The sequence below is a fragment of the Citrus sinensis genome, chromosome 6 (assembly GCF_022201045.2).
Source record: "Citrus sinensis cultivar Valencia sweet orange chromosome 6, DVS_A1.0, whole genome shotgun sequence".
NCBI lineage: Eukaryota > Viridiplantae > Streptophyta > Magnoliopsida > Sapindales > Rutaceae > Citrus > Citrus sinensis.
The window spans coordinates 18,333,034-18,353,655 of record NC_068561.1 but is presented as its reverse complement, the minus strand read 5'-3'; the positions used below and the strand labels follow the sequence as shown (position 1 = coordinate 18,353,655).

The window sequence follows — 20,622 nt, the reverse complement described above, 5'->3', positions numbered from 1 at the left end:
ATATACCATGAATAATTGATGGTAGCATGTTGATATTAGGACACGAGCAAGGATTTGTTGTAAGTAGGCATAATAAATCGGCAAATCTAAAGGCTTTGTGACATAATGGTAGCACTGGGGACACTGCAAGTTTTTGTCTGTGTGATTGTGATTTTCTTGTTTAGAAGTTAATAATATTTGTTGTCATCGGGTATATTATAGCATAATATGTGTGGTGTTAAACTAGGCAGTTTGGTGTGAAAAGCTTAACATGTAACTGAGGAACTCATGCAGAAACTTTTATTTGGAAGTAGAAGACCGAAGTGAAAAGATACTAAATTTATAAAGAAAACAAAGAGAAATGAGTGGCTTACAGGATAGAGAAAAGAAAGATTTAACTTGTTAGATTGTGGGTAGCGAACTTATGGGAATCGAATCATATTTAGTATTTGGTAAGAATGTGCATAGCGTATCATGTGGTGACAAATACAACAATGGGGAATACTAGAATTTGCAATTTGGGTGTCTTTGCTGAGCTGGTAGGTGCCGTTCAGTGTCACCATGAGCATATTGACATTATGGGTCTCCTTTGTTTCAAGTGCCTTTTTACATATTCCTTTTAACTTTCTGGGAATATGGAACTTTTGAGCTTTCCAGTTTTCACCTAGTAATCTGAAGATGAATGGATGGATTCATCTGACGAGGTAGAAAGGAAAGGTAAGCGTTATATAAATAAATAAATGCTTAAACTGCTGATTGCTACCGACCAAAACTAGCCTCCAAAATTTTTTCCAATGTTAAAAAATGATTTGTTCTTGCTGACAAATCTTATGTTGTCGCCATCTTCTGGGTTTCTATCATGCACATTGGATTCGATTTTCCATTTGGAGCATTGTCGATTCTGATTTTGATGTTATTGTTAAATGGGCTGACGTTAACAATAGTAATTAGTGTGAGATGGCGACTTTTTATCTAAAGATGCTTCTATAAAAATGCTTAGTATGCACTGAGATATTCGTCATTCTATGATATTTTTTAAAGCTTTTACCGTTTCATATTTGAAATTTGTGCATCAATCTCTCCACTCTCCTGTTGTCAAGCTCAAATTGAGTTTGTTTGCTTTGACTTAATGGATTTTATTTCAATCCGTTAAGTCATTAAATTTTCTTTTTCCAACACAATGAAAACTTTCAATTATTTAGTTATTAAGTTAATAAATATGAATAACATTATTAAAAAATATTCTCTTAAATATCCTTATCTAATTAATTAATTTTCATTCATATTTGGGTAAAATTTACTAATTTAATGATAGATTATTATATAACTTGTGATAACATAATGATAGATTATTATTTTTATTTTTATCTTTTTATTTTACTTAAATTAGTATTATTTATCTCAAAAATTTTGTGTGAATATTTTTCGTATAAAAATATCATGAACTAAAATAAAATTAATTAATATACACCAACTTAGAATATTAAAGAGTTGTACTCAGTTCAACATGACCTATGTTAAAATAATATGTTTATTTATTTATGCTCTTTAAGATATTTGTTTCTTGTCTAACACTTATAATTTGTAATGGCAAAAATAGAAATATACTAGTCTTCATATTTTTTAAGTTATAAAATAATTTAATACTTATTTTTAGTGATTTAGACAAAAAAAAATGTATCAATTAAATTCAAACATTTAACTCTCTTAAGAGTTTAGAGTAATTTAAGTCTATTCATGTTTCAAACAAAAAAATATATCAAGCTTAAATTGCTAGTTTATTAAAATATAATAATGACACGCCACTCTATATGCACACACACACACATTTACAACAGTCACTATATATAATGTAATTTTACTAATCAATTGTCACTGATCGTGATGTATGAAAGACCCTTTCATTGAAGGATAACGATGTTAATAGTTGTACAAATTAAAAGTCGAGAATTTCATCAATGGCTAGGGTAGATAGATTTTTTTGATCAAAATACATTCAATCTATTTTATTACTCTTAAATATAGCAGACAAACATTGATGAATAGGGGGAAAAGTAATGTTATAAGATAGACACAACTTATATTCTATCGAATTGCTCTTGAGCTCTTTTAATCATTTTTACCTCTAATGTTTGACCGTCATTTCATACAAAGACAAGAGCACATATAGGTCTGATCTTATAAACCTATTTATTTGATTTCTGGATCGCTATTTGATAATTTTTTTTTTGTCTTAACCATGAGGTATTATGGAGAGGGTTCCAACTGTAGGAGGCACCTTTAAGCCCGTACCGCAACCCATATTAGAAGTTTTCGCTCAAATCGAGAGGTACATGTTCTCCCAACAAAGGTGGCTTCCCTATGACTCGAACTGGGGAGCAAACCCAATCAAACCACTTAAGGTGACTCCATTACCAGTGGAGCCAACACTTTGTTGGTTCGCCATTTGATAATTTAATAATTTGATAATTTGATATAACGACAGGTCTCCCATAAGACCGAATCTTATAAACCTCGTAATTTGATACGACGACAGATCTCTTATTGGATCAATCTTATAGGCCTACAGCCTGTAATTTTCTGGCCTTTTGTAAGAGCTTTTCAATTAACAAGCTCTCTTTTACTCTTACTTACCATTTTCAGCGCGAGAAAGTGTGCTTTTTATCAATTTATGTGAAGATGAGGTGCCCACTACTAACTATTAAGGGAGAGGGGAGCCTAACTTCAGAGACTAAGTCTAAGGAACTTTTGATATTACATTTAAATAAAAATTAGCATTAGCTCAGCCCTTACATGATATATAACGCCAAGCTCCAATGAGATTGCACTCGGCCAACTTCAATACGTTATCGTACTTAATTTTTTTAATCCCCTGTTGATCTATCTATATATATATAATTCTACACCAATTACATTAAACTAATCATTAAAATAATACAAGGGATTTATTAGTATTATGGATTGATGGCCTTTGTATAATAGATCCAAGTCAGGAGTCAAAACGGCCACAACTAGATGAAGGGAGTCACTCTAAAAGGATCATGATCTTCTCTTAATCTGAGCACTCTTGATATTTTATAAATATTATGCTACTTATATTTTAATATTAGTGAATAATTATAATTTAATTTATTAATTATTAATTATATTAATAAAATTTAATTAAATAAAGATCAGATCAAAAGAGGATCAATATTCTAAAACCGGCCTTAGGCAATCGGATAATTACAAGCTTAATTAAATTTGACATTAAATGATAAATTGGTTAAAGAAGAAAAATATCATAGACTAATCAGCGGAAACTGGACACCTGTCCCTTCCTGCACCGCAAATTAGTACTCAGCCACACAAATTTTAGCATCCTATATATACAATCATTATATTTGCCTTTCAAGTGAAGATAGAGGCTGCATAATGATAACATATTTTTTTAAAAAAATTAATAATAATAGTGATTTCTTATCATTGTGGGCGAGTGCGACTCCAACTGTTATTTTATTTTAATTTTTTAAAATTATAGTAATACTTGTTTTTATTCTTATTCTTATCATCGGCATCGATCCATTCAGGACCATCGCTCACCGCCCGTGCTGTTCATCCTTTTTTTTTTTTTTCTTTGATTCTTCCAGTTGCGTCCAATTAAAATTCAAATTTTCGTGTCGACGCCACGTGATTGGGGCGTCGCACCCGTGTTAGACTTTTGCTTGCTTTTCGATTGTGCGCCTTTTTGGTAATTTAACCTTTCTATTCTTCGCATGATTAAATGTAAACTAACGCTTGGGCCCTTAAATTTGTCCAAATAAGAATTAACAATCTAACTTTATTGTTTCATAAACAAACCACTAAATAATTAATGATTTCTTTTATTTTTTTTTTAAGATAGAGAATGGGATCCAACTATGGTGTAACTGTGATACCATACATGGCTGAATCTATTAAGAGGCTGTCATGGGTCGTGGTAATATAAAAAAAAAGTTTAATACTCAATATTTTATATTAAAATAAACAAATATTAATAAAATACCTATTTTATAGGTTTGAAAAAAAAATTTGACCCCTCTAATCAAGATTGGCTTATTTCCCCCCTAATACCATACCACAGTTGTTTTCAGCTAATGGATTTCTTCTAATGGTTATATCTAATTATATCATTGTTTTAACAATTAAGAAAATTAACATCTAAAATATTTTATTAATGAGTTCTTTTTATTTATTATTTTATTAATTTCAGTAGACTTTAAAATATATTAATATTCTCATCTTTATGTAAATAGACAAAAATTACTAACCAGAGAAAAGGAGTGCGGATGTTCATTTTTGAAACGGAAAAGGTCTAGACGTTTATTTCTTAAATAATTGTGTAAAATTGCCTATTTAAGGAAAAAATGAGGGCCTTGACGTATTTTCCCCCTAAAATTAATTAAACCACCCACTGACCCGTTACCATGGGTCCATGACCCGTGCCCCACATTACACTCTCTATATAAAAGCATGGATCGTTTATTTTGTTATTCAAGACGTAAAAAACCAAAATAGCAAGCGAGTGCCTAGTGGGTGACCCTCCCCCTCCCTCATCCCTCTCCCTCAAACTCAAAGCACCTATAAAAAAATTTAGGGCTACAGCAGCTCACCTGATTTTCATAAACTGGAACCATTCAAGCATTGGAATTTAGGAATGACAAAGGTCTATCCAAACGCCAACGTAGCAGCAGCCGCCACCGCAACTGCCCCCTCTATCCCCGCCAAGCCCCAGGCTTCCGACGCGAATGCGACGGTGCTGACTGTCTGGAAGAAGTCTCTTCTCTTCAACTGCAACGGATTCACCGTCTTTGACAGCAAAGGAGACTTGGTTTTTAGAGTCGATAATTACATCCAAGGCGTAAAGGGTGAAATCGTCCTTATGGACGCCGCTGGCAAATCCCTCCTCACCATCCGTCGTAAGGTATATATATATATATATATATATAGTTTTTGTAGCTGTTGTGGTTTCGACTTAATTTAATGATCGCGATGGTAATTTTATTAAATATAATTTAAATTTACGTGTGATCATTCAGAGGTTGAGCCTTGGAGACAACTGGCTGGTGTACGACGGAGAGAAAACGGACGTGAATCCGCGGTTCTCCGTGAAGAAGCACGTCAACATCCTTACCAACAAGTGTCTGGCGCACGTCAGCTGCAAAGGTGGTGACGGATCGTCGTCGTCGTCGCCGACGAACAACAAGAACGTGCTGTACGAGATTGAGGGGTCGTACGCGCAGAGAGCGTGCGCGGTGTACGACGGGAGGAGGAGGCGCGTGGCGGAGATAAAGAAGAAAGAGGCCGTCGGAGGAGTGGCGTTCGGCTCCGACGTCTTTCGCCTGATAGTGCAGCCCGAAATGGAGACGGCCGTTGCCATGGGTCTTGTCATTCTCCTCGACCAGATGTTCGGATCTTCCGGGCGCCTTTCCTTATAAAATTTTAACTTTAATTTCATCCAACTTATCATCTTTTTTTTTTTCCTTCTGCATAAATAGGAAGGTATATATATATATACATATATATACTGCTCTTGATCAACTTTTTTCCACCGGCGGGAAGTGGCAGAAGCACCGATAGCACCACTGTCGTCTCCTCACCCCCTTTTACCACGTCATCTTTTTTTTTTTTTTTGGGGTTTTTGTTTGGCTTTTTTTTTTTTTTTTTTTGAAGTCCTTAGCTTTGGTTTTTTTCCTTTTTAATAAAAAAACCAAGCTAAAAATGGGGGGTGTAGTATATACTCAGACAGAAATTATAGTTTTTTTTTTTTTTTTTTGGGCTTAATTTTCCTTTGTCGTGGTGTCTTGGTGTGACCATTCCCAATTTCCTTATGTAAAAACCATTTTTCCTTTGTTGAAATAATAAAGGAAGAAAATTTTATCAATCAAGCGGAACCCGAAATTATCCTGTGCTTCTTCTTTCAAAGAAAGAAATTTTTATGAATCAAGCTTTTCATCTTTCAAAGAAAGGAATTACCCTGCTTACAGGATAAGAAAGAAATTATCGTGCTTCAAGGAATAAATATGTTTACGTTTATAATCCATGCACGTAATGTGTAAGCTATGATTATCGTCTGTCGAAAGAAAAGTAAAAGAAAATGATAATTGAAGGGTATTATTTACATTACGGCTTCGTAATTATGGAAAGGGGAAATGGCCCAACAAATTATTTTGTCTATTATTGTTTTTAGACTATTAATAAAATGAAATACTAAAAAATTATCAAAAATTTAAGTGATAAATTCTAAAAAGGAAGGAATATAAAGTTTCTGTTTATGAAATTATGAATCACGACTTTTGTAATCATGAATGCAAATTATGTTCCTCTCTTTTTTTTTATACCGAAACATGAATATCAATCATTTACCTAAGATATTAAAATTAGCCATCGTAATTATATGTTTGCATCACTTCAAACGCTTTGAAGGTTAAAAAGTTAAAAAGTTTGATTTGTAGGAAATTAGGGATCCGTATATCTATGTTCATATGCTTTGAAATTGTATATTCGTGTAGATATTTAATTTCTTAATTAGTTGAGTTGTTTCACGCTCCTTAGAAAATGATGATGTATAAGCTTATGTATAGATACGTAAATCCACCAAAAAACTTGTTCTTCCCATTAGATATTTTTATATATAAATGTTGTGATTACTTAACAATAATTAATATAAAAACCAATATTCGACTGAGTAGGTAAGGACTGCTCTTCATTAACTAGAGCTTTGTCTAAGAGAAGACTATTGAGTAATTGAGCTACCTTACATTGACAAAAAAAATAATGAGTGACACTCATGGAGTTTCTATATAAGATAGACCACTTTATTTAAAAGTTAATCTTGTAAGTTCGATATTGGAATATCTAGACCCACCTTGCAACACATGTTTTCATATCTATGATATAGCGCCTACTTTTGACTAAGTTAAACATGTCTTCAATGCAAAAAAGTATTTTTTTCAAGTATCTTTTAATTGTTATGATGAAAGCTTATGAAAAAGAAGAGAATGAACTTGTAGTTGAGTTTATTAGGATAAACTCAAATATATTGACATTTGAAATTATATATTCATGAAATTTTTGGTTAGATAACTTTGTTATGTACAATTTATGTTTGGTTCAAAACGAACCAAATATAATATTTCCCTAATAGATGGTTCCCGTTTTGGTATTCAGTGAAACCTTAGTACCTTTTTCTCCTTTTATTTTGAGTTTTACATACCATTTTTACAGCGTGACCCTGTTCTATTCTATCTGATTTTTTGTAGCAAAGAAATCATTATAATATTTATATGAGAAAATATCCACTGTCCACCCATTTTTTACAATTTTTAAAAAAATACACAATTCCTTCTTTTTTTTGGCTGGAATCCACCTAAAGTTACATTTTATCTCATTTTTCCACTTCTGTTTGGAATCCGTTAAGAAAACTAACGAAAACTTACAAAAAAGGACCATTTTACCCCTAAAACAAAAATTATAATTTCACCCTAAAATGCCAAAAATAATCAGATTGAATGATGAATATCATTATTGGTACGTTAATGAAGTACAAAAAAATCTTAACGACTAGAGATTATAACTCAGTGAATAATAAAACTCTATTTATCTTAAATTCAATTGATGGTTTACGAGATTGGGTTATTTTTAATATTACTGTTATAATTTAGCATTATAATTACAGACATATTTAAAAAAAAAACTTGCATTTGATGGTTGTGGAATTAATTTCTTTATTGACCGATGGGGAAAAAATTAGATTTAATCTGATTATTTTTGACAATTTTTAAGGTGAAATTGTAATTTTCGTTTTGAGGCGTAAAATGGTCATTTTTTTAAGTTTCCGTCAGTTTTCTTAACGGATTCCAAACGGAAGTGGAAAAGTGAAACAAAATGTAACTTTAGGTGGATTCCAGCTAAAAAAATAAGGAATTGTGTATTTTTAAAAAAGTTAGAAAAAACGGGTGGACGGTGGATATTTTCCCTATTTATATTTACTTTTGTATGAAAACTTATGATTTAACAACAACTTTTTTTTTTTTAAGATAAAAGAAAGAGAAACAACGGGCTTTGAGTTTATTTAGGCCCACTGACTTCCGCCGTTTATAAAGCAAGTTTCGAATAGAATGGGCTTTGAGTTTTTCCACAAATGGGAAAATTAAAAGGGTTTCTCGAGAAAGTTAGTGGGTGCTAATAGCACTTCTCTTGTTGCACAATTGGCTGCCTGACCCAACAAGAAGTCAAGAACTTACATATGAAAGGGAAATTATCAGCTTATAGATTTACCACGCTATCAAAAATATTATAAAAATTTAAATTTGTTCAATTTTTCATTCTAAATTTTCTAATTTATATCAACCATCCATCAAAATATTAATATTATTAAAATATTTAAATGAATTAAATAAAATAACCACTTTACCCTTGAATTTAAAGAAAATCATCAGTTATCCACCTGAAATTTATCTTGTTATTAAAAATACTACAAAATTTTAAATTTATTTAATTTTCCACCTTAATTTTGTAATTTATATCAATCTTCCACCAAAATGCTAACATTGTTAGAATATTTTACAGAAAATAAATAAAATGATAATTTATCATTTTATAAAATGACCATTTTACCCTTAAAATCAAGGGCATTTTGACTTTTCACCATAAATAAATAAATTTGAAAAAAAAATTGAGCAAACTCTTTGTTTTAAATAAAATCCACCATGATTTTGATTCCTAACAAGAATTTGCATCAAATCCTTCATCAGCTACACAAAACCAAAAATGAAATAAAATACATCTCATTATCTTCTTCCTTATCTTCTATCTCTATAGATTTCAAGGATTCATAAATCAATACTAAATTCGTACCAAATACTTCATCACTAAATCCTTCAACCGTCTACAATAATTGATAAAAACATGCATCGTGCTGTGAAGAACAACCATTGAGGAGTCTTGTGGTGAACTTTTAGCTATCCATGAGATTAGTGGCAGTGGCGGTGGCAATGACAATCCACACCAATGGTGGGTCGGACTCAACAAATTGGATTTGACTGGGTGTTTATGAAATTGAATTTAAAGATTAGATTGATTGAGCATCTATGAATTAGAGTTTAGGGTAATTTATGGAGTGATTGAGTGTTTTGAAGGACCGTTGATACAAATTTTAAAACTTAGAGTATCATCAAAAGACTCTCCGAATGAAATTTTACTATTTATTTGAAAGTCATATCAGCATTTAAGACTCTAAAAGATACTTTAATTAAGTTTTTTCAAATAAGAAATGTCTAAAATACACTTGTGATATCATAAATTATGAACAGTAGTTAACATTTTGGTGAACAGTTAATATAAATTGTAAACTTGAGTGAAAAATTGAAAAAAAAAATTACAATATTTTTTATAACATTATAAATATTAAGTATATAATTGATAATTTCCCTGTATATAAAATTACGAATTCCGCTAAGTCTTGGAAAGGGAAAAAACTTCTTGATGTATTTTGAACATAGATTCAAAACTAACATACATGGAAAATCAATCATTGATTAACCTAAAATATTGATAATAATTATATGCTTACCACAATGCCTTTTTGGGTGTTTTGCAAATTGCAATTACGTTTATGAAGGCAGATTAAATTGAATCGTCATTACATTTCCTTTTTTCAAAGTTGAATTGAGTTGTGAGGTAAAAGGTGATGACACGCCGAACCATTTTTTTTAGCCTGCTTAATGAGCTCATTTAAAAATAAACTGAGAATATTGACGTACCTGTAACAAAGAAAAGCCTGACGCATGACGGCATGAGGTTTGGCTCTGTGTTCAGTTAATTTTAATCATCATTATTCATATCAGTTTCGTCGAGCAATTATTATGAATAAAACAACAACAAATCAAGAAAGCATGCCCATAGACTAATGCGTGCTGCGTGACTCATTCCAAAAAGGTCACCGCAAAACCGCCTTCACCATTTAAATTTACTAATTAATTAACACTGGCCCAAGAACTGATTCTTTAAACACGACGACCCATCGTTGCACCTAACACACTAAAATTTACGCAAGTATAGAAATAGAATATTCGTAGCTAGAAGATTCTTCTTCTTTTTCTTTTTCAAAATTTCTAGAAAAGTATCACGTGATGACGCACGGGTCTGGAGTCAAAAAACAGGACTACGTGTCCCATTGGTTTCTAGATCCAACGGCGAGAGGCGTGCTCTGATTTTGCTATTCAAAGACGTATATAATATTCACGCTCTAATATCAAAGGGTTCGTCCTGGTATTCTCTCTCTGTGTAATATCACTTGTTTGTTTGTTAGCTTTCTACGGACGCGCGATTCGCCTTCAATCCAAAACTAATTAAGAGGTACGCATTTTTTTATTTGTTTTTTTTTTCCTTATTTACAAGTGCGACGTATTTATTATTATTATTATCATCATCTTCGTTTATTTGTGTTGTCGTGAATAACGAGGAGGAAAACTGATTTCAGTTTAGTTGTGTTGCGTTGTGTTGTGACATCAAAAATCTATTTGATCATTGTCGTTGGTTGATTCATTGATTGATTGTTTGATCGCCCAGTGAAAGATGGATAACTGGAAATTAAAAGAGCATCCACAGCTGTCGAGGAATAACATTGTAGCCGTTGTGGTGCTGGATGGCTGGGGTGAGTACAAGCCCGACAAGTATAACTGCATCCATGTCGCCGACACTCCCACCATGGACTCTTTCAAGAAGGTAATCGTAATCTCAGGCTTAATTTATTGTTTTAGATCTGTATTCACTACGGATTTTATTTGATTATTCAGTGGTGTCAGTTGGTTTATTTGTATGTTGATTCGAGGATCTGCTGACTGAGTGTTTGTGTATCTTTGTTTGCTCCGATAGTCTGCACCTGAGAGGTGGAGGTTGGTCCGAGCTCATGGTAGTGCTGTGGGGCTTCCAACTGAAGATGACATGGGTAACAGTGAAGTCGGTCATAATGCACTCGGTGCTGGTCGCATTTTTGCTCAAGGGTAATTGCTTTTATGCCTCTGGCGATGTGTTTATGTTTCTTGTATGTTGGTTTTACGCTGGCAAATATCTAACTATAGTATATGTTATTCAATACGTGGTACCTAGAGAAATTAGATCTTAAGCAATGCAATCTGTAGGACCTTGCCTCAATATTTTAACTGTCAATCTTTTATCATAGGTTTATCAAAAAACTTGGGCAATAAAATTTATTGATAATACTTTTCAGAGTGGAATTCTATTTAGTTAAGATATATATTGTTGCTTTGTACTTAGTGATCTAATTTTGACTAAAAAATTTACCAATTTGATATTTATCACATGCTTTTTAGCCTTCAGTAGTAAGGTTTATTAAAATCTGAATGCAGTGCAAAGCTTGTTGACCTTGCTCTGGCCTCTGGGAAAATCTATCAAGATGAGGGATTTAATTACATTAAGCCGTCTTTTGAAACCGGCACATTGCACCTTATTGGGTTACTGAGTGATGGTGGAGTACACTCTAGGCTTGATCAACTTCAGGTAAGCCTTTTACTTGAGGTCTTGGGGCCATTTTCTCTGTGCTTGATCTTCTGCATGGAGATATTTATTTATTTATTTATTTTGTGCAGTTGTTGCTAAAAGGAGCTAGTGAGCGTGGTGCTAAAAGAATTCGTCTTCATATTCTTACTGACGGGCGTGATGTTTTGGATGGTTCAAGCGTAGGATTCGTAGAAACTATTGAGAAAGATCTTGCAGAATTGCGTGGGAAAGGTGTTGACGCACAGATTGCATCTGGAGGAGGCCGCATGTACGTCACGATGGACCGTTATGAGGTGCGAAATAATATTCACTTAGGATATTTACATGCTTGATCACGGCCTTTAATCTAATATTATTATTGCTCTTTTATACAACCCCTTTGTTCCTTTTTTCTTCTTATTTTGTTTGTTTTGCTGCTGTTTTTGGTTGTTGTTACTTGTCGAATGTCCCCCCATTCTGGATATATTAGCAAGCTAAATTATACGTGTGATGCCTGGGAGATGTTTGAGAAACTGTTCTGAGCTGAAGTTAATTTTGTTTACTGCACAACTACACTCATTTGTTCACAGAACTTGGTACATGTTTTCCCTTAAAGATAGGGATTCTATCAGTCAAGTCATATTTAACCTTGGACATCCCAGGTATCTATGTTGTGAATATAATTATATTAATTGGATTTTTTTGCAGAATGATTGGGATGTTGTCAAACGAGGATGGGATGCCCAAGTTCTTGGAGAAGCTCCACACAAGTTTAAGAGCGCCGTTGAAGCTGTCAAAAAACTAAGGGAACAGCCCAATGCCAATGACCAGTACTTACCTCCATTTGTCATTGTTGATGAAAATGGAAAGGCTGTGGGTCCAATAGTAGATGGTGATGCAGTTGTAACTTTCAACTTCCGAGCTGATCGAATGGTTATGCTTGCTAAGGCCCTTGAATATGAAGATTTTGACAAATTTGATCGAGTTCGGTTCCCTAAAATCCGTTATGCTGGAATGCTTCAATATGATGGGGAGTTGAAACTTCCCAGTCATTACCTTGTGTCTCCTCCAGAGATAGACAGAACATCTGGTGAATATTTAGTGCATAATGGTGTCCGTACTTTTGCTTGCAGGTCCGTTATTTCTCATGTTACCAATATGTACATTCTCTTTTACACAATTTTATTTTGAATTCTGTTAGGCATTGTAACTGGATTAACCATAAATCAACGGCCCGTGTTAATCAACAATTGTTTCTTGGTGGATGGTGAAAAATAATGATAACCCTTCTCAGTGGGAAGACTTTCAGGCCCCAGTTTATGGTGAAAATATAATGATAACCCTTTTCCATGGAAAGATTTTTAGGCCCCAGTATATGGGAATGTGTAAATTTGCTACCAGCTTTGGCTGGAAGAAGGATGGAGGATGAATTTTTCATTTGTTTGTTTTGTATATTCACCTTTTTCTGATTTTTTTTTTTTAATTTTTCACTTTTAAATGATTGAGAGATACTGAGATAGTTGTCTAGATAGTGGGTTTTCTATACTAGGGCTTATTCTGTGTTAAAATCCTGGTCAATATATATTGCTTTTGGCTTCTGTTACTGAATTATGTTAATGTGCAGTGAGACTGTCAAGTTTGGACATGTCACTTTCTTCTGGAATGGAAACCGCTCTGGGTATTTCGACTCGAATTTGGAGGAATATGTGGAAATTCCTAGTGATTCTGGAATTACTTTCAATGTACAGCCCAAGATGAAGGCTTTGGAGATTGCTGAGAGGGCAAAGAAGGCCATCCTTAGTCGCAGGTTCCACCAGGTAATTGACATATAGTGTTTTATGCTGTTACATTCGAGGCAGATGGTTGAAGTTGAGCTGGTTGACCTGTTCCTTGGCTGTTGTTTAGGTACGTGTTAACCTACCAAATAGTGACATGGTGGGGCACACGGGAGATATTGAGGCAACAGTGGTGGCATGCAAGGCTGCTGATGAAGCTGTCAAGGTATGATGGATAACACCAATTGACCTTCAGGATGTCCACTGGTTCTTGTCTGTTTACATATTTTGATAAAGGATTTGAGTGTCCTAAAATTTGCAATATTGATTCATGGTGGCATGGTGATGATTGTACCACTTTTCATTATTTCTAATGTGTATCTTACTGGTTTGCAGATAATCATTGATGCAATAGAGAAAGTTGGTGGAATATATCTTGTTACTGCAGATCATGGCAATGCTGAGGACATGGTCAAGAGGAACAAATCTGGGGAGCCTCTTCTTAAGGATGGCAATATTCAAGTGCTCACGTCTCACACTCTTAAACCCGTAAGATTTCTTAACTGTCTACTGGAAATGTTTTAATAACGGAAAAGAAAATACTCACGTTTCACACTCTTCAACCGTGTTTTAATACGTCTCAGTTGGATGTCTCTGAGCAATGTAAAGTTGGTTAAGTTGGATATGTTGATCCAGAGCTGTAAATTTTTAGCTTTTATTCTTCAGAGTGGCTCAGTTTATTAATATCTACAATAATATGTATTTTTATTTTGGGTGGCTTTAGGTTCAGGATGATTTAATTAATAGATGTTCGCGAAATGTAACCTCAGAATTGGATTGTTTGAGTTTGTTCTGGTTCCTTAATCTACGACTTGCTGAGATTTATGTGTCGAAAAGCAAATTTGCTGATGCATTTTTTTCTGAATATTCTTGTACAGGTTCCCATTGCAATCGGAGGTCCTGGACTGCCAGATAATGTCAAGTTCCGCGCAGATCTCCCTAATGGTGGGCTCGCCAATGTAGCAGCAACTTTTATCAATCTCCATGGATATGAAGCACCTAGTGACTACGAGCCAAGTCTTATTGAAGTAACTGACGACTGAGAAGTAACTGACGACTGGGCGAACAATGGATCGTCGCCTAGATTTTATAACTCCGGAGGAATTCCGTTAAAACGTAAAACAATAAATTGAATTTTGGGGTCTTGAATTCATTTTGATACGCGTGCTGTTTTTCAGCTTACATTTCGATTGCTGTCTGTTGGAGGCAGACAGAACAATATAGCTCAAAATTTATTTTTGTTAGAACTATTACTGGGTCCTTCTTCATCGTATTGTTGTCACCAATGATTCTCTTCTCTTAAGCCATCCAGCCGTGTAGAGAGCATGCATGTCTGGGCGAAAAAACCTGGTGTTTCTAAAGGCCGGACTTACTCATCACAAAAAGACAGATATAAAATATGACCGGAAGTGTTGATTTTATTTTCTATTAATAATGTAAGAGTATTTTTACCACCAATCACCAATCATTCTGTTCCACGTCACGTGCTGCCATACCTGCAATGGACAACGATGTTATTAAGCTTGGTGCTCCTGCTCCTAGGGGTGGGCAAAATCGGATTCGGGTCGGGTTCGGGTTAATTCGATCGGGTTTCGGGTTGTTCGGGTTGGACAAATATTAATCCGAATACAACCCGATCTTACAACCCGATCCGATCCGATCCGATATATATTCGGGTCGGATCGGATCGGGTCAAAAAATCGGGTTGAACTCGGGTAGAATCGGGTTAGGGTTAACAAATCGGATTGAGTTCGGGTTATTTAAGTTCTAATCGGGTTGGGTGAAAGCTTCAAAATTAACGCTAATTATATACCATGAAATGAAAGCTTCAAAATCAAAAGTCACAAAGGGCAAAAACTTGGGTTGGGTACTCGGGTTGGAGGCTTGGCCTTGGAGCAGCAGATCACGGACGGGTTTTCAGCAGCAGATCGGTGGCAGTTGGCGGCAGCAGACGGGCGGACGTGCAACGGTAGATCGCAGACGGCTGGACGCGCAGCGTCGGGGACTGGTCGAAGTTCGGAGAGACAGGAATAGATCGCAGCACTGGAGGTGGAGCGTGTGTGGCCTCCGTTGGCAGTGGCCGTTGGGAGTCGGTAGATCGCGGCACTGCTCTGTGTGTGTGTGTCTCTTGTGAGTTTGTACTTTTGTTTGTGTGTTCTGTGTTTGTGATTTCTTCAATGAATCACATGTTGTGAATCTGTTCAACTATTACAACTTGTGAATCTGTTCTACTGTGACTATGTGAGTGTGATTTGTGTGTGGTGTGCGTGCGTTTAGGTTTAGGTTTAGATTTTTTTTTTTTTTAAGCAACCTGATCGGGTTTTCGGATCGGGTCGGATATAACCCGATCCGATCACAACCCGATCGGGTTTACAATTTATCATCCGATCGGGTTATATTCGCAACCCGATCCGATCCGAACCCGATATTTTTCGGGTCGGATCGGGTATTTTGCCCACCCCTAGCGGCTGCTCCTTCTATTTCATGTTTTTCTGAACGTATAAATTTGGATGAAAAAAGGAAAAAATTAAAAAAAAATAAAGTAGGGGAAGAAATTAGAGAAATGATAAAAAATAATCCAAATAAATGAAAGAGAAAATAAAGGGGAAGGAGGGTGGGGACAGCGTGGAATAATTTCAAAATTCAAAAGAGAGGGAAAGAGGGGCACGTGGTGTTCGCCCAATTTGGCCGTTGGGACATTTCCGCTCTCCTTTAATAAACGAATGAAGGGGAGGCGGTGCCACTGAAATTCAAAATTCTAGGGTTCGCAGAGCAGAACAGAGAGGATGGAGAAGTACGAGAAGCTAGAGAAGGTGGGAGAAGGAACGTACGGGAAAGTGTACAAGGCAAAGGACAAAGCGACCGGGCAGTTGGTTGCTCTGAAGAAAACAAGACTCGAAATGGACGAAGAAGGCATCCCCCCGACCGCTCTCCGCGAAGTGTCCCTCCTCCAGATGCTCTCTCAATCCCTTTACGTCGTCCGCCTCCTCTGCGTCGAACACGTGGACTCCTCTCTCAAATCCAACAACCCCAGCCCCGACTCCGCTTCCGCCTTCGCCACCTCCAACAACGGCAAGTCTAATCTCTATCTCGTGTTTGAATACCTCGATACCGATCTAAAGAAATTCATCGACTCGCACCGCAAGGGCCCCAATCCGAGGCCGCTGCCCCCCACTCTCATTCAGAGCTTCTTGTACCAGCTTTGCAAAGGCGTCGCCCACTGCCACAGCCACGGTGTCCTTCATCGCGACCTGAAGCCGCAGAATCTTCTCCTTGATAAGGACAAGGGGATTCTCAAGATCGCCGATCTTGGCCTCGGACGCGCCTTCACCGTTCCTCTCAAAAGCTATACCCACGAGATTGTTACTCTCTGGTATAGGGCTCCCGAGGTGCTTCTTGGTTCCACTCATTACTCCACTGCTGTCGACATGTGGTCCGTTGGTTGCATTTTCGCTGAGATGGTTAGAAGGCAGGCTTTGTTCCCTGGTGACTCTGAGTTCCAGCAATTGCTTCATATTTTCAGGCAATCGATCTTTGGCCTCCGTACTTGTTCGTAAAGTTGATATATTGTTTACTATCTTTCTGAGGAATCTAATTGTTATGGACTTTATATTTGATGTACTTGAAGGATGCTGGGAACACCAACTGAGAAACAGTGGCCAGGTGTTTCTACTCTGAGGGACTGGCATGTGTATCCACAGTGGGAGCCGCAGAACTTGCCACGTGCTGTTCCATCTCTGAGTCCTGAGGGAGTTGATCTTCTGTCGGTAAGTTTTCTTATTGAATGCATTAATGTGAGATTCCCACAAACCGTACTAATAATTATTATGCCTTATCAATTGCCCAAGTTGGGATCTCCTTATTGTTTTGTATCCGGACTCAGGATGCGTGTCAAGCTTGACTCGTTTAAGTAAACGTGAAGGCTCTAGATTTTTGTGTTTATGGCCCTAGATAGGAGGCGGATTTTATTAGTTTATTCCCTCGCAATTATCCATTTAGGATGACAGGAATGAGGCTTCATGCGCTTAGGAGTCTAATCAACTTTATAGGCTATTGTTTTTATTGTAATAGTACAAGAACGAGGGGATTAATTGCTAGAGGTGACAGCTATGGAAGCTTTTTTCTCATTTGATTATGGTACTATGAAGCATTAGATTTCTTCTCTTACTTGAAAAGTGAGTCATGATCTGTGGAATACTGTAGATTTAATGCAGTTAAAATATCATGTTGGCAGTGCTGTGATTATTTTTATCTACTTCTTTTATTGCTTAAATTTCTGGGGTTAATAGTTTTTCATTTCATTATTGTAGTTAATGCTGAAATACAATCCAGCAGACAGAATTTCAGCGAAAGCAGCTATGGAACATCCCTATTTTGACAGCCTTGACAAGTCTCAATACTGAAGTTGCAGTACCCTGCTGCTTATGTGAAATTCTACTTCTCTTTCTTCAGTTCTTCGGTTGTGATACAGTTTGTTGTAGGAATTCATTTTCTTGTATTGAAGTTATAGAAGGGGTGACTTGTTTTAAACTCTTAAACATAATTCTGTCAAGTCCGTATGTCATGTTAGTTGTCATCATCTTGGTGATTTCACCATCTGAAGTTCTGAACTTTGTAATATGATCGTTTTCAATTTCTACAATCTTTCTTTTATGTCATTATCAAGTAACTTCAAAGTTTATAACCCCTTTTAGTGTTGTTAGCGGCTGTTGTGAGGATGTTTATTGAATTCGTATATGTACCTCTCATCGTGTTGATGGAGAAAAATTCTCTGCTTTGGTTGTTATCCATGAAGAGGCGGATCTCTATTTAGTACCAGGCTGGATTTTGTTTCATTTTTAGTAAACCAAAATAAGAAGAATTGCGGAATCAGGAAAAAAAAAAAAAAAAAGAGAAAAAACTAAGAAGCATTGCTCGTTGTTTATTAAGGTCTCTCTCTTATAAGTAAATTAAACATTCCCTGAACATGTTGCATGCCAAATTTGTTGTTATTCTGATTCCAGAGAGTTCCACAAGATTGGAGGTCTCTAATTTTCATTTTTCTTTAATGATATTACTCTCACAAATGGCAATGGATTCAACTATGTCGAGAATATTTGGAAAGCGTCAATTTATAAAGCATATTGTTTCTAGTTTTTATCTCATTTTCTAGCCACCTAGGTATCAGTGGATAGCTCCGAACTTTAGTTAGTAGCAGGTGTTAATTTATTAATGGTTATTATCCAAATAAACAGGAATTGTTTTATTGGGGTATGCGCGCAAGTCGGAGGGCTGAGGCTCATTCTTTAATTAGTTGGCAAATGTGAGCTGAGCTCATTGATTAACCGTTAAAAACAAAGTCAAAAATTAATAAGAAACAATTACAATCAGTCACCTTCTCCTAATAAATCTCTAACTCCGCCTATTCTTTTGGAAAGCTCTCACTTCCTCTCTTTCTTCTCTCCGAAATACCAACAAGCTAAGCTTAATTATGATTCTCATTCCTTTTCTTCTTCATTCTCTCTTTCTGCCATTATTTTGATTGAATAAACATAAAATTTGATATGTTCTCGGTATGAAAGAAGAGATTAATGGATCAAATGTAGAGAAAGAAGAAAATTTTCAAGTAAAAAAAATTTCGTAAGGGCAATGGAAGGACTAGAAGGGCTGTTAGAGAGGCTTTTAGAGGGAAGATACAACAGAGGCAAAAGAATTCAGATGAATGAAAGTGAAATTCGGCAACTTTGTTTCACCGCTAAGCAAATCTTCCTTGCTCAACCGAATCTCCTTGAATTAGAAGCTCCCATTAACATTTGTGGTGCCCTTTTTCTTCTTATTCGTTATTGTTGTGCTTTCTGTTCCTGTTTGTAATCATCATTCTATTTGTTTCTTTGTTCTTTTTCTTGTAGATAGATACAAATTACAAAACAGTCTCATGTCGTTTTCTTTTTTTTTTCAGAAGAATTTCATTGGTATTGGTTGGCTAATAATCATAGTAACTGTGTCACCATCCAACGATAATGAAATTGTGCTTGCTTTTCCATGTTCAAATAGTCTCTTGTAATATGGTGAATTTAAAAGTTTATTTACAACCATGAAATACCATTCTTGTAGAAGGATTATATTTATTGTATTACTTGTAATGATGACGATGATGATGCATGATGTCGTGTAGGTGACATACACGGCCAATATCCTGACCTGCTACGACTGTTTGAGTATGGTGGATTTCCTCCAGATTCCAACTATTTATTTCTTGGAGACTATGTAGACAGAGGAAAACAAAGTATAGAGACAATATGCCTCCTCCTCTTGTACAAAATCAAGTACCCAGACAACTTTTTCCTCCTCCGCGGAAACCATGAATGCGCTTCCATCAACCGAATATATGGATTCTATGATGAATGCAAACGGCGTTTCAGTGTGCGTCTTTGGAAGCATTTTACAGAGTGCTTCAACTGTTTGCCCGTGGCTGCAGTCATTGATGATAAAATTTTGTGTATGCACGGTGGACTTTCACCAGAAATGGAGAGCTTAGATCAGATCAGAGCCATACAAAGGCCAATAGACGTGCCAGATCAAGGTCTCTTGTGTGACCTCCTTTGGTCTGATCCCGATAGGGACATCAGAGGCTGGGGTGAGAATGACAGGGGTGTTTCCTATACTTTTGGAGCTGACAAAGTGGCCGAGTTCTTGAATAAACAGGACCTTGATCTCATTTGCCGGGCTCACCAGGTATTTCGTTTTGTTTATCTCTTCAGCCGTGCTTTCACTGAGCACTCTATTTAGGTCAAATTTCCAATACAATGCTGTCTTTGTGCAGGTCGTTGAAGATGGTTTTGAATTCTTTGCAGACAGACGGCTGGTTACAATATTCTCAGCACCAAACTACTGTGGAGAGTTTAATAATGCAGGCGCTTTCATGTGTGTGGATGCTAGTTTGCTCTGCTCATTTCAGATTCTTAGGCCCTTTGGATAGACACAGAAAGAAACTTTGTAATAAATTCCAAGTGAAAAGAGCAAAGAATCAAGTTGAAAGCGCTCAACTATTAAAGGTGATCGTGGTCATTTCCATTAGCTCTTCCTGTTTATGTTAGTAAAAGTTCAGTGTTGAGTTGAGAGACAGTTCATCAAACTGTGTAAAGCATCAGAAAGCTGTGTATATAATACTTCGTGTAATTGCCTAAAAACAAGCATAAGCCAATGTGAATGCTAATAGGTCACAATATTAATTACGTGGGGTTTCTCTTCTTCTGTTCGTTCATCATAAGTTCTATATACCTGCTTGTAACATTTTCCGCACTACAGT

At 35.8% G+C, this 20,622-nt stretch overlaps 4 protein-coding genes across 4 annotated transcripts; all 4 read left to right on the top strand.

Annotated features, from left to right (window-relative positions):
- Positions 1–4,485: 4,485 nt before the first annotated feature.
- Positions 4,486–6,118, top strand: LOC102622871 (protein LURP-one-related 8). Its single transcript, XM_006481205.4, has 2 exons — positions 4,486–4,921; positions 5,037–6,118. The coding sequence occupies exons 1-2, from the start codon at positions 4,655–4,657 to the stop codon at positions 5,433–5,435; spliced, it is 666 nt and encodes a 221-aa protein (XP_006481268.1). The 5' UTR covers positions 4,486–4,654; the 3' UTR covers positions 5,436–6,118.
- Positions 6,119–10,188: 4,070 nt separating this feature from the next.
- On the top strand, positions 10,189–14,584 carry LOC102622582 (2,3-bisphosphoglycerate-independent phosphoglycerate mutase). Its single transcript, XM_006481204.4, has 10 exons — positions 10,189–10,356; positions 10,570–10,725; positions 10,876–11,003; positions 11,370–11,520; positions 11,610–11,813; positions 12,208–12,632; positions 13,124–13,316; positions 13,405–13,500; positions 13,671–13,823; positions 14,213–14,584. Exons 2-10 carry the CDS (start codon positions 10,576–10,578, stop codon positions 14,375–14,377), a joined length of 1,665 nt encoding a protein of 554 aa, XP_006481267.1. The 5' UTR covers positions 10,189–10,356; positions 10,570–10,575; the 3' UTR covers positions 14,378–14,584.
- A 143-nt stretch (positions 14,585–14,727) lies between these two features.
- On the top strand, positions 14,728–17,992 carry LOC102622283 (cyclin-dependent kinase B1-2). The gene is made up of 3 exons (XM_006481203.4): positions 14,728–16,857; positions 16,963–17,101; positions 17,645–17,992. Exons 1-3 carry the CDS (start codon positions 16,121–16,123, stop codon positions 17,735–17,737), a joined length of 969 nt encoding a protein of 322 aa, XP_006481266.1. The 5' UTR covers positions 14,728–16,120; the 3' UTR covers positions 17,738–17,992.
- A 156-nt stretch (positions 17,993–18,148) lies between these two features.
- On the top strand, positions 18,149–20,621 carry LOC102624511 (serine/threonine-protein phosphatase PP1-like). Its single transcript, XM_015531223.3, has 3 exons — positions 18,149–19,131; positions 19,489–20,048; positions 20,137–20,621. Exons 1-3 carry the CDS (start codon positions 18,963–18,965, stop codon positions 20,290–20,292), a joined length of 885 nt encoding a protein of 294 aa, XP_015386709.2. The 5' UTR covers positions 18,149–18,962; the 3' UTR covers positions 20,293–20,621.
- Position 20,622: the final 1 nt, after the last annotated feature.

Bases quoted from the DNA above. Each gene is read 5' to 3' on its own strand.
- LOC102622871 (XM_006481205.4), top strand. From the start codon at position 4,655: ATGACAAAGGTCTATCCAAACGCCAACGTAGCAGCAGCCGCCACCGCA. The intron at 4,922-5,036 runs GTATATATATAT...GTGATCATTCAG, and splicing joins TCCTCACCATCCGTCGTAAG to AGGTTGAGCCTTGGAGACAA.
- LOC102622582 (XM_006481204.4), top strand. From the start codon at position 10,576: ATGGATAACTGGAAATTAAAAGAGCATCCACAGCTGTCGAGGAATAAC. The intron at 11,521-11,609 runs GTAAGCCTTTTA...TATTTTGTGCAG, and splicing joins CTAGGCTTGATCAACTTCAG to TTGTTGCTAAAAGGAGCTAG. The intron at 13,824-14,212 runs GTAAGATTTCTT...ATTCTTGTACAG, and splicing joins CGTCTCACACTCTTAAACCC to GTTCCCATTGCAATCGGAGG.
- LOC102622283 (XM_006481203.4), top strand. From the start codon at position 16,121: ATGGAGAAGTACGAGAAGCTAGAGAAGGTGGGAGAAGGAACGTACGGG. The intron at 16,858-16,962 runs GCAATCGATCTT...ATGTACTTGAAG, and splicing joins CAATTGCTTCATATTTTCAG to GATGCTGGGAACACCAACTG. The intron at 17,102-17,644 runs GTAAGTTTTCTT...TCATTATTGTAG, and splicing joins AGGGAGTTGATCTTCTGTCG to TTAATGCTGAAATACAATCC.
- LOC102624511 (XM_015531223.3), top strand. From the start codon at position 18,963: ATGGAAGGACTAGAAGGGCTGTTAGAGAGGCTTTTAGAGGGAAGATAC. The intron at 19,132-19,488 runs GTGCCCTTTTTC...GATGTCGTGTAG, and splicing joins AGCTCCCATTAACATTTGTG to GTGACATACACGGCCAATAT. The intron at 20,049-20,136 runs GTATTTCGTTTT...GTCTTTGTGCAG, and splicing joins TCATTTGCCGGGCTCACCAG to GTCGTTGAAGATGGTTTTGA.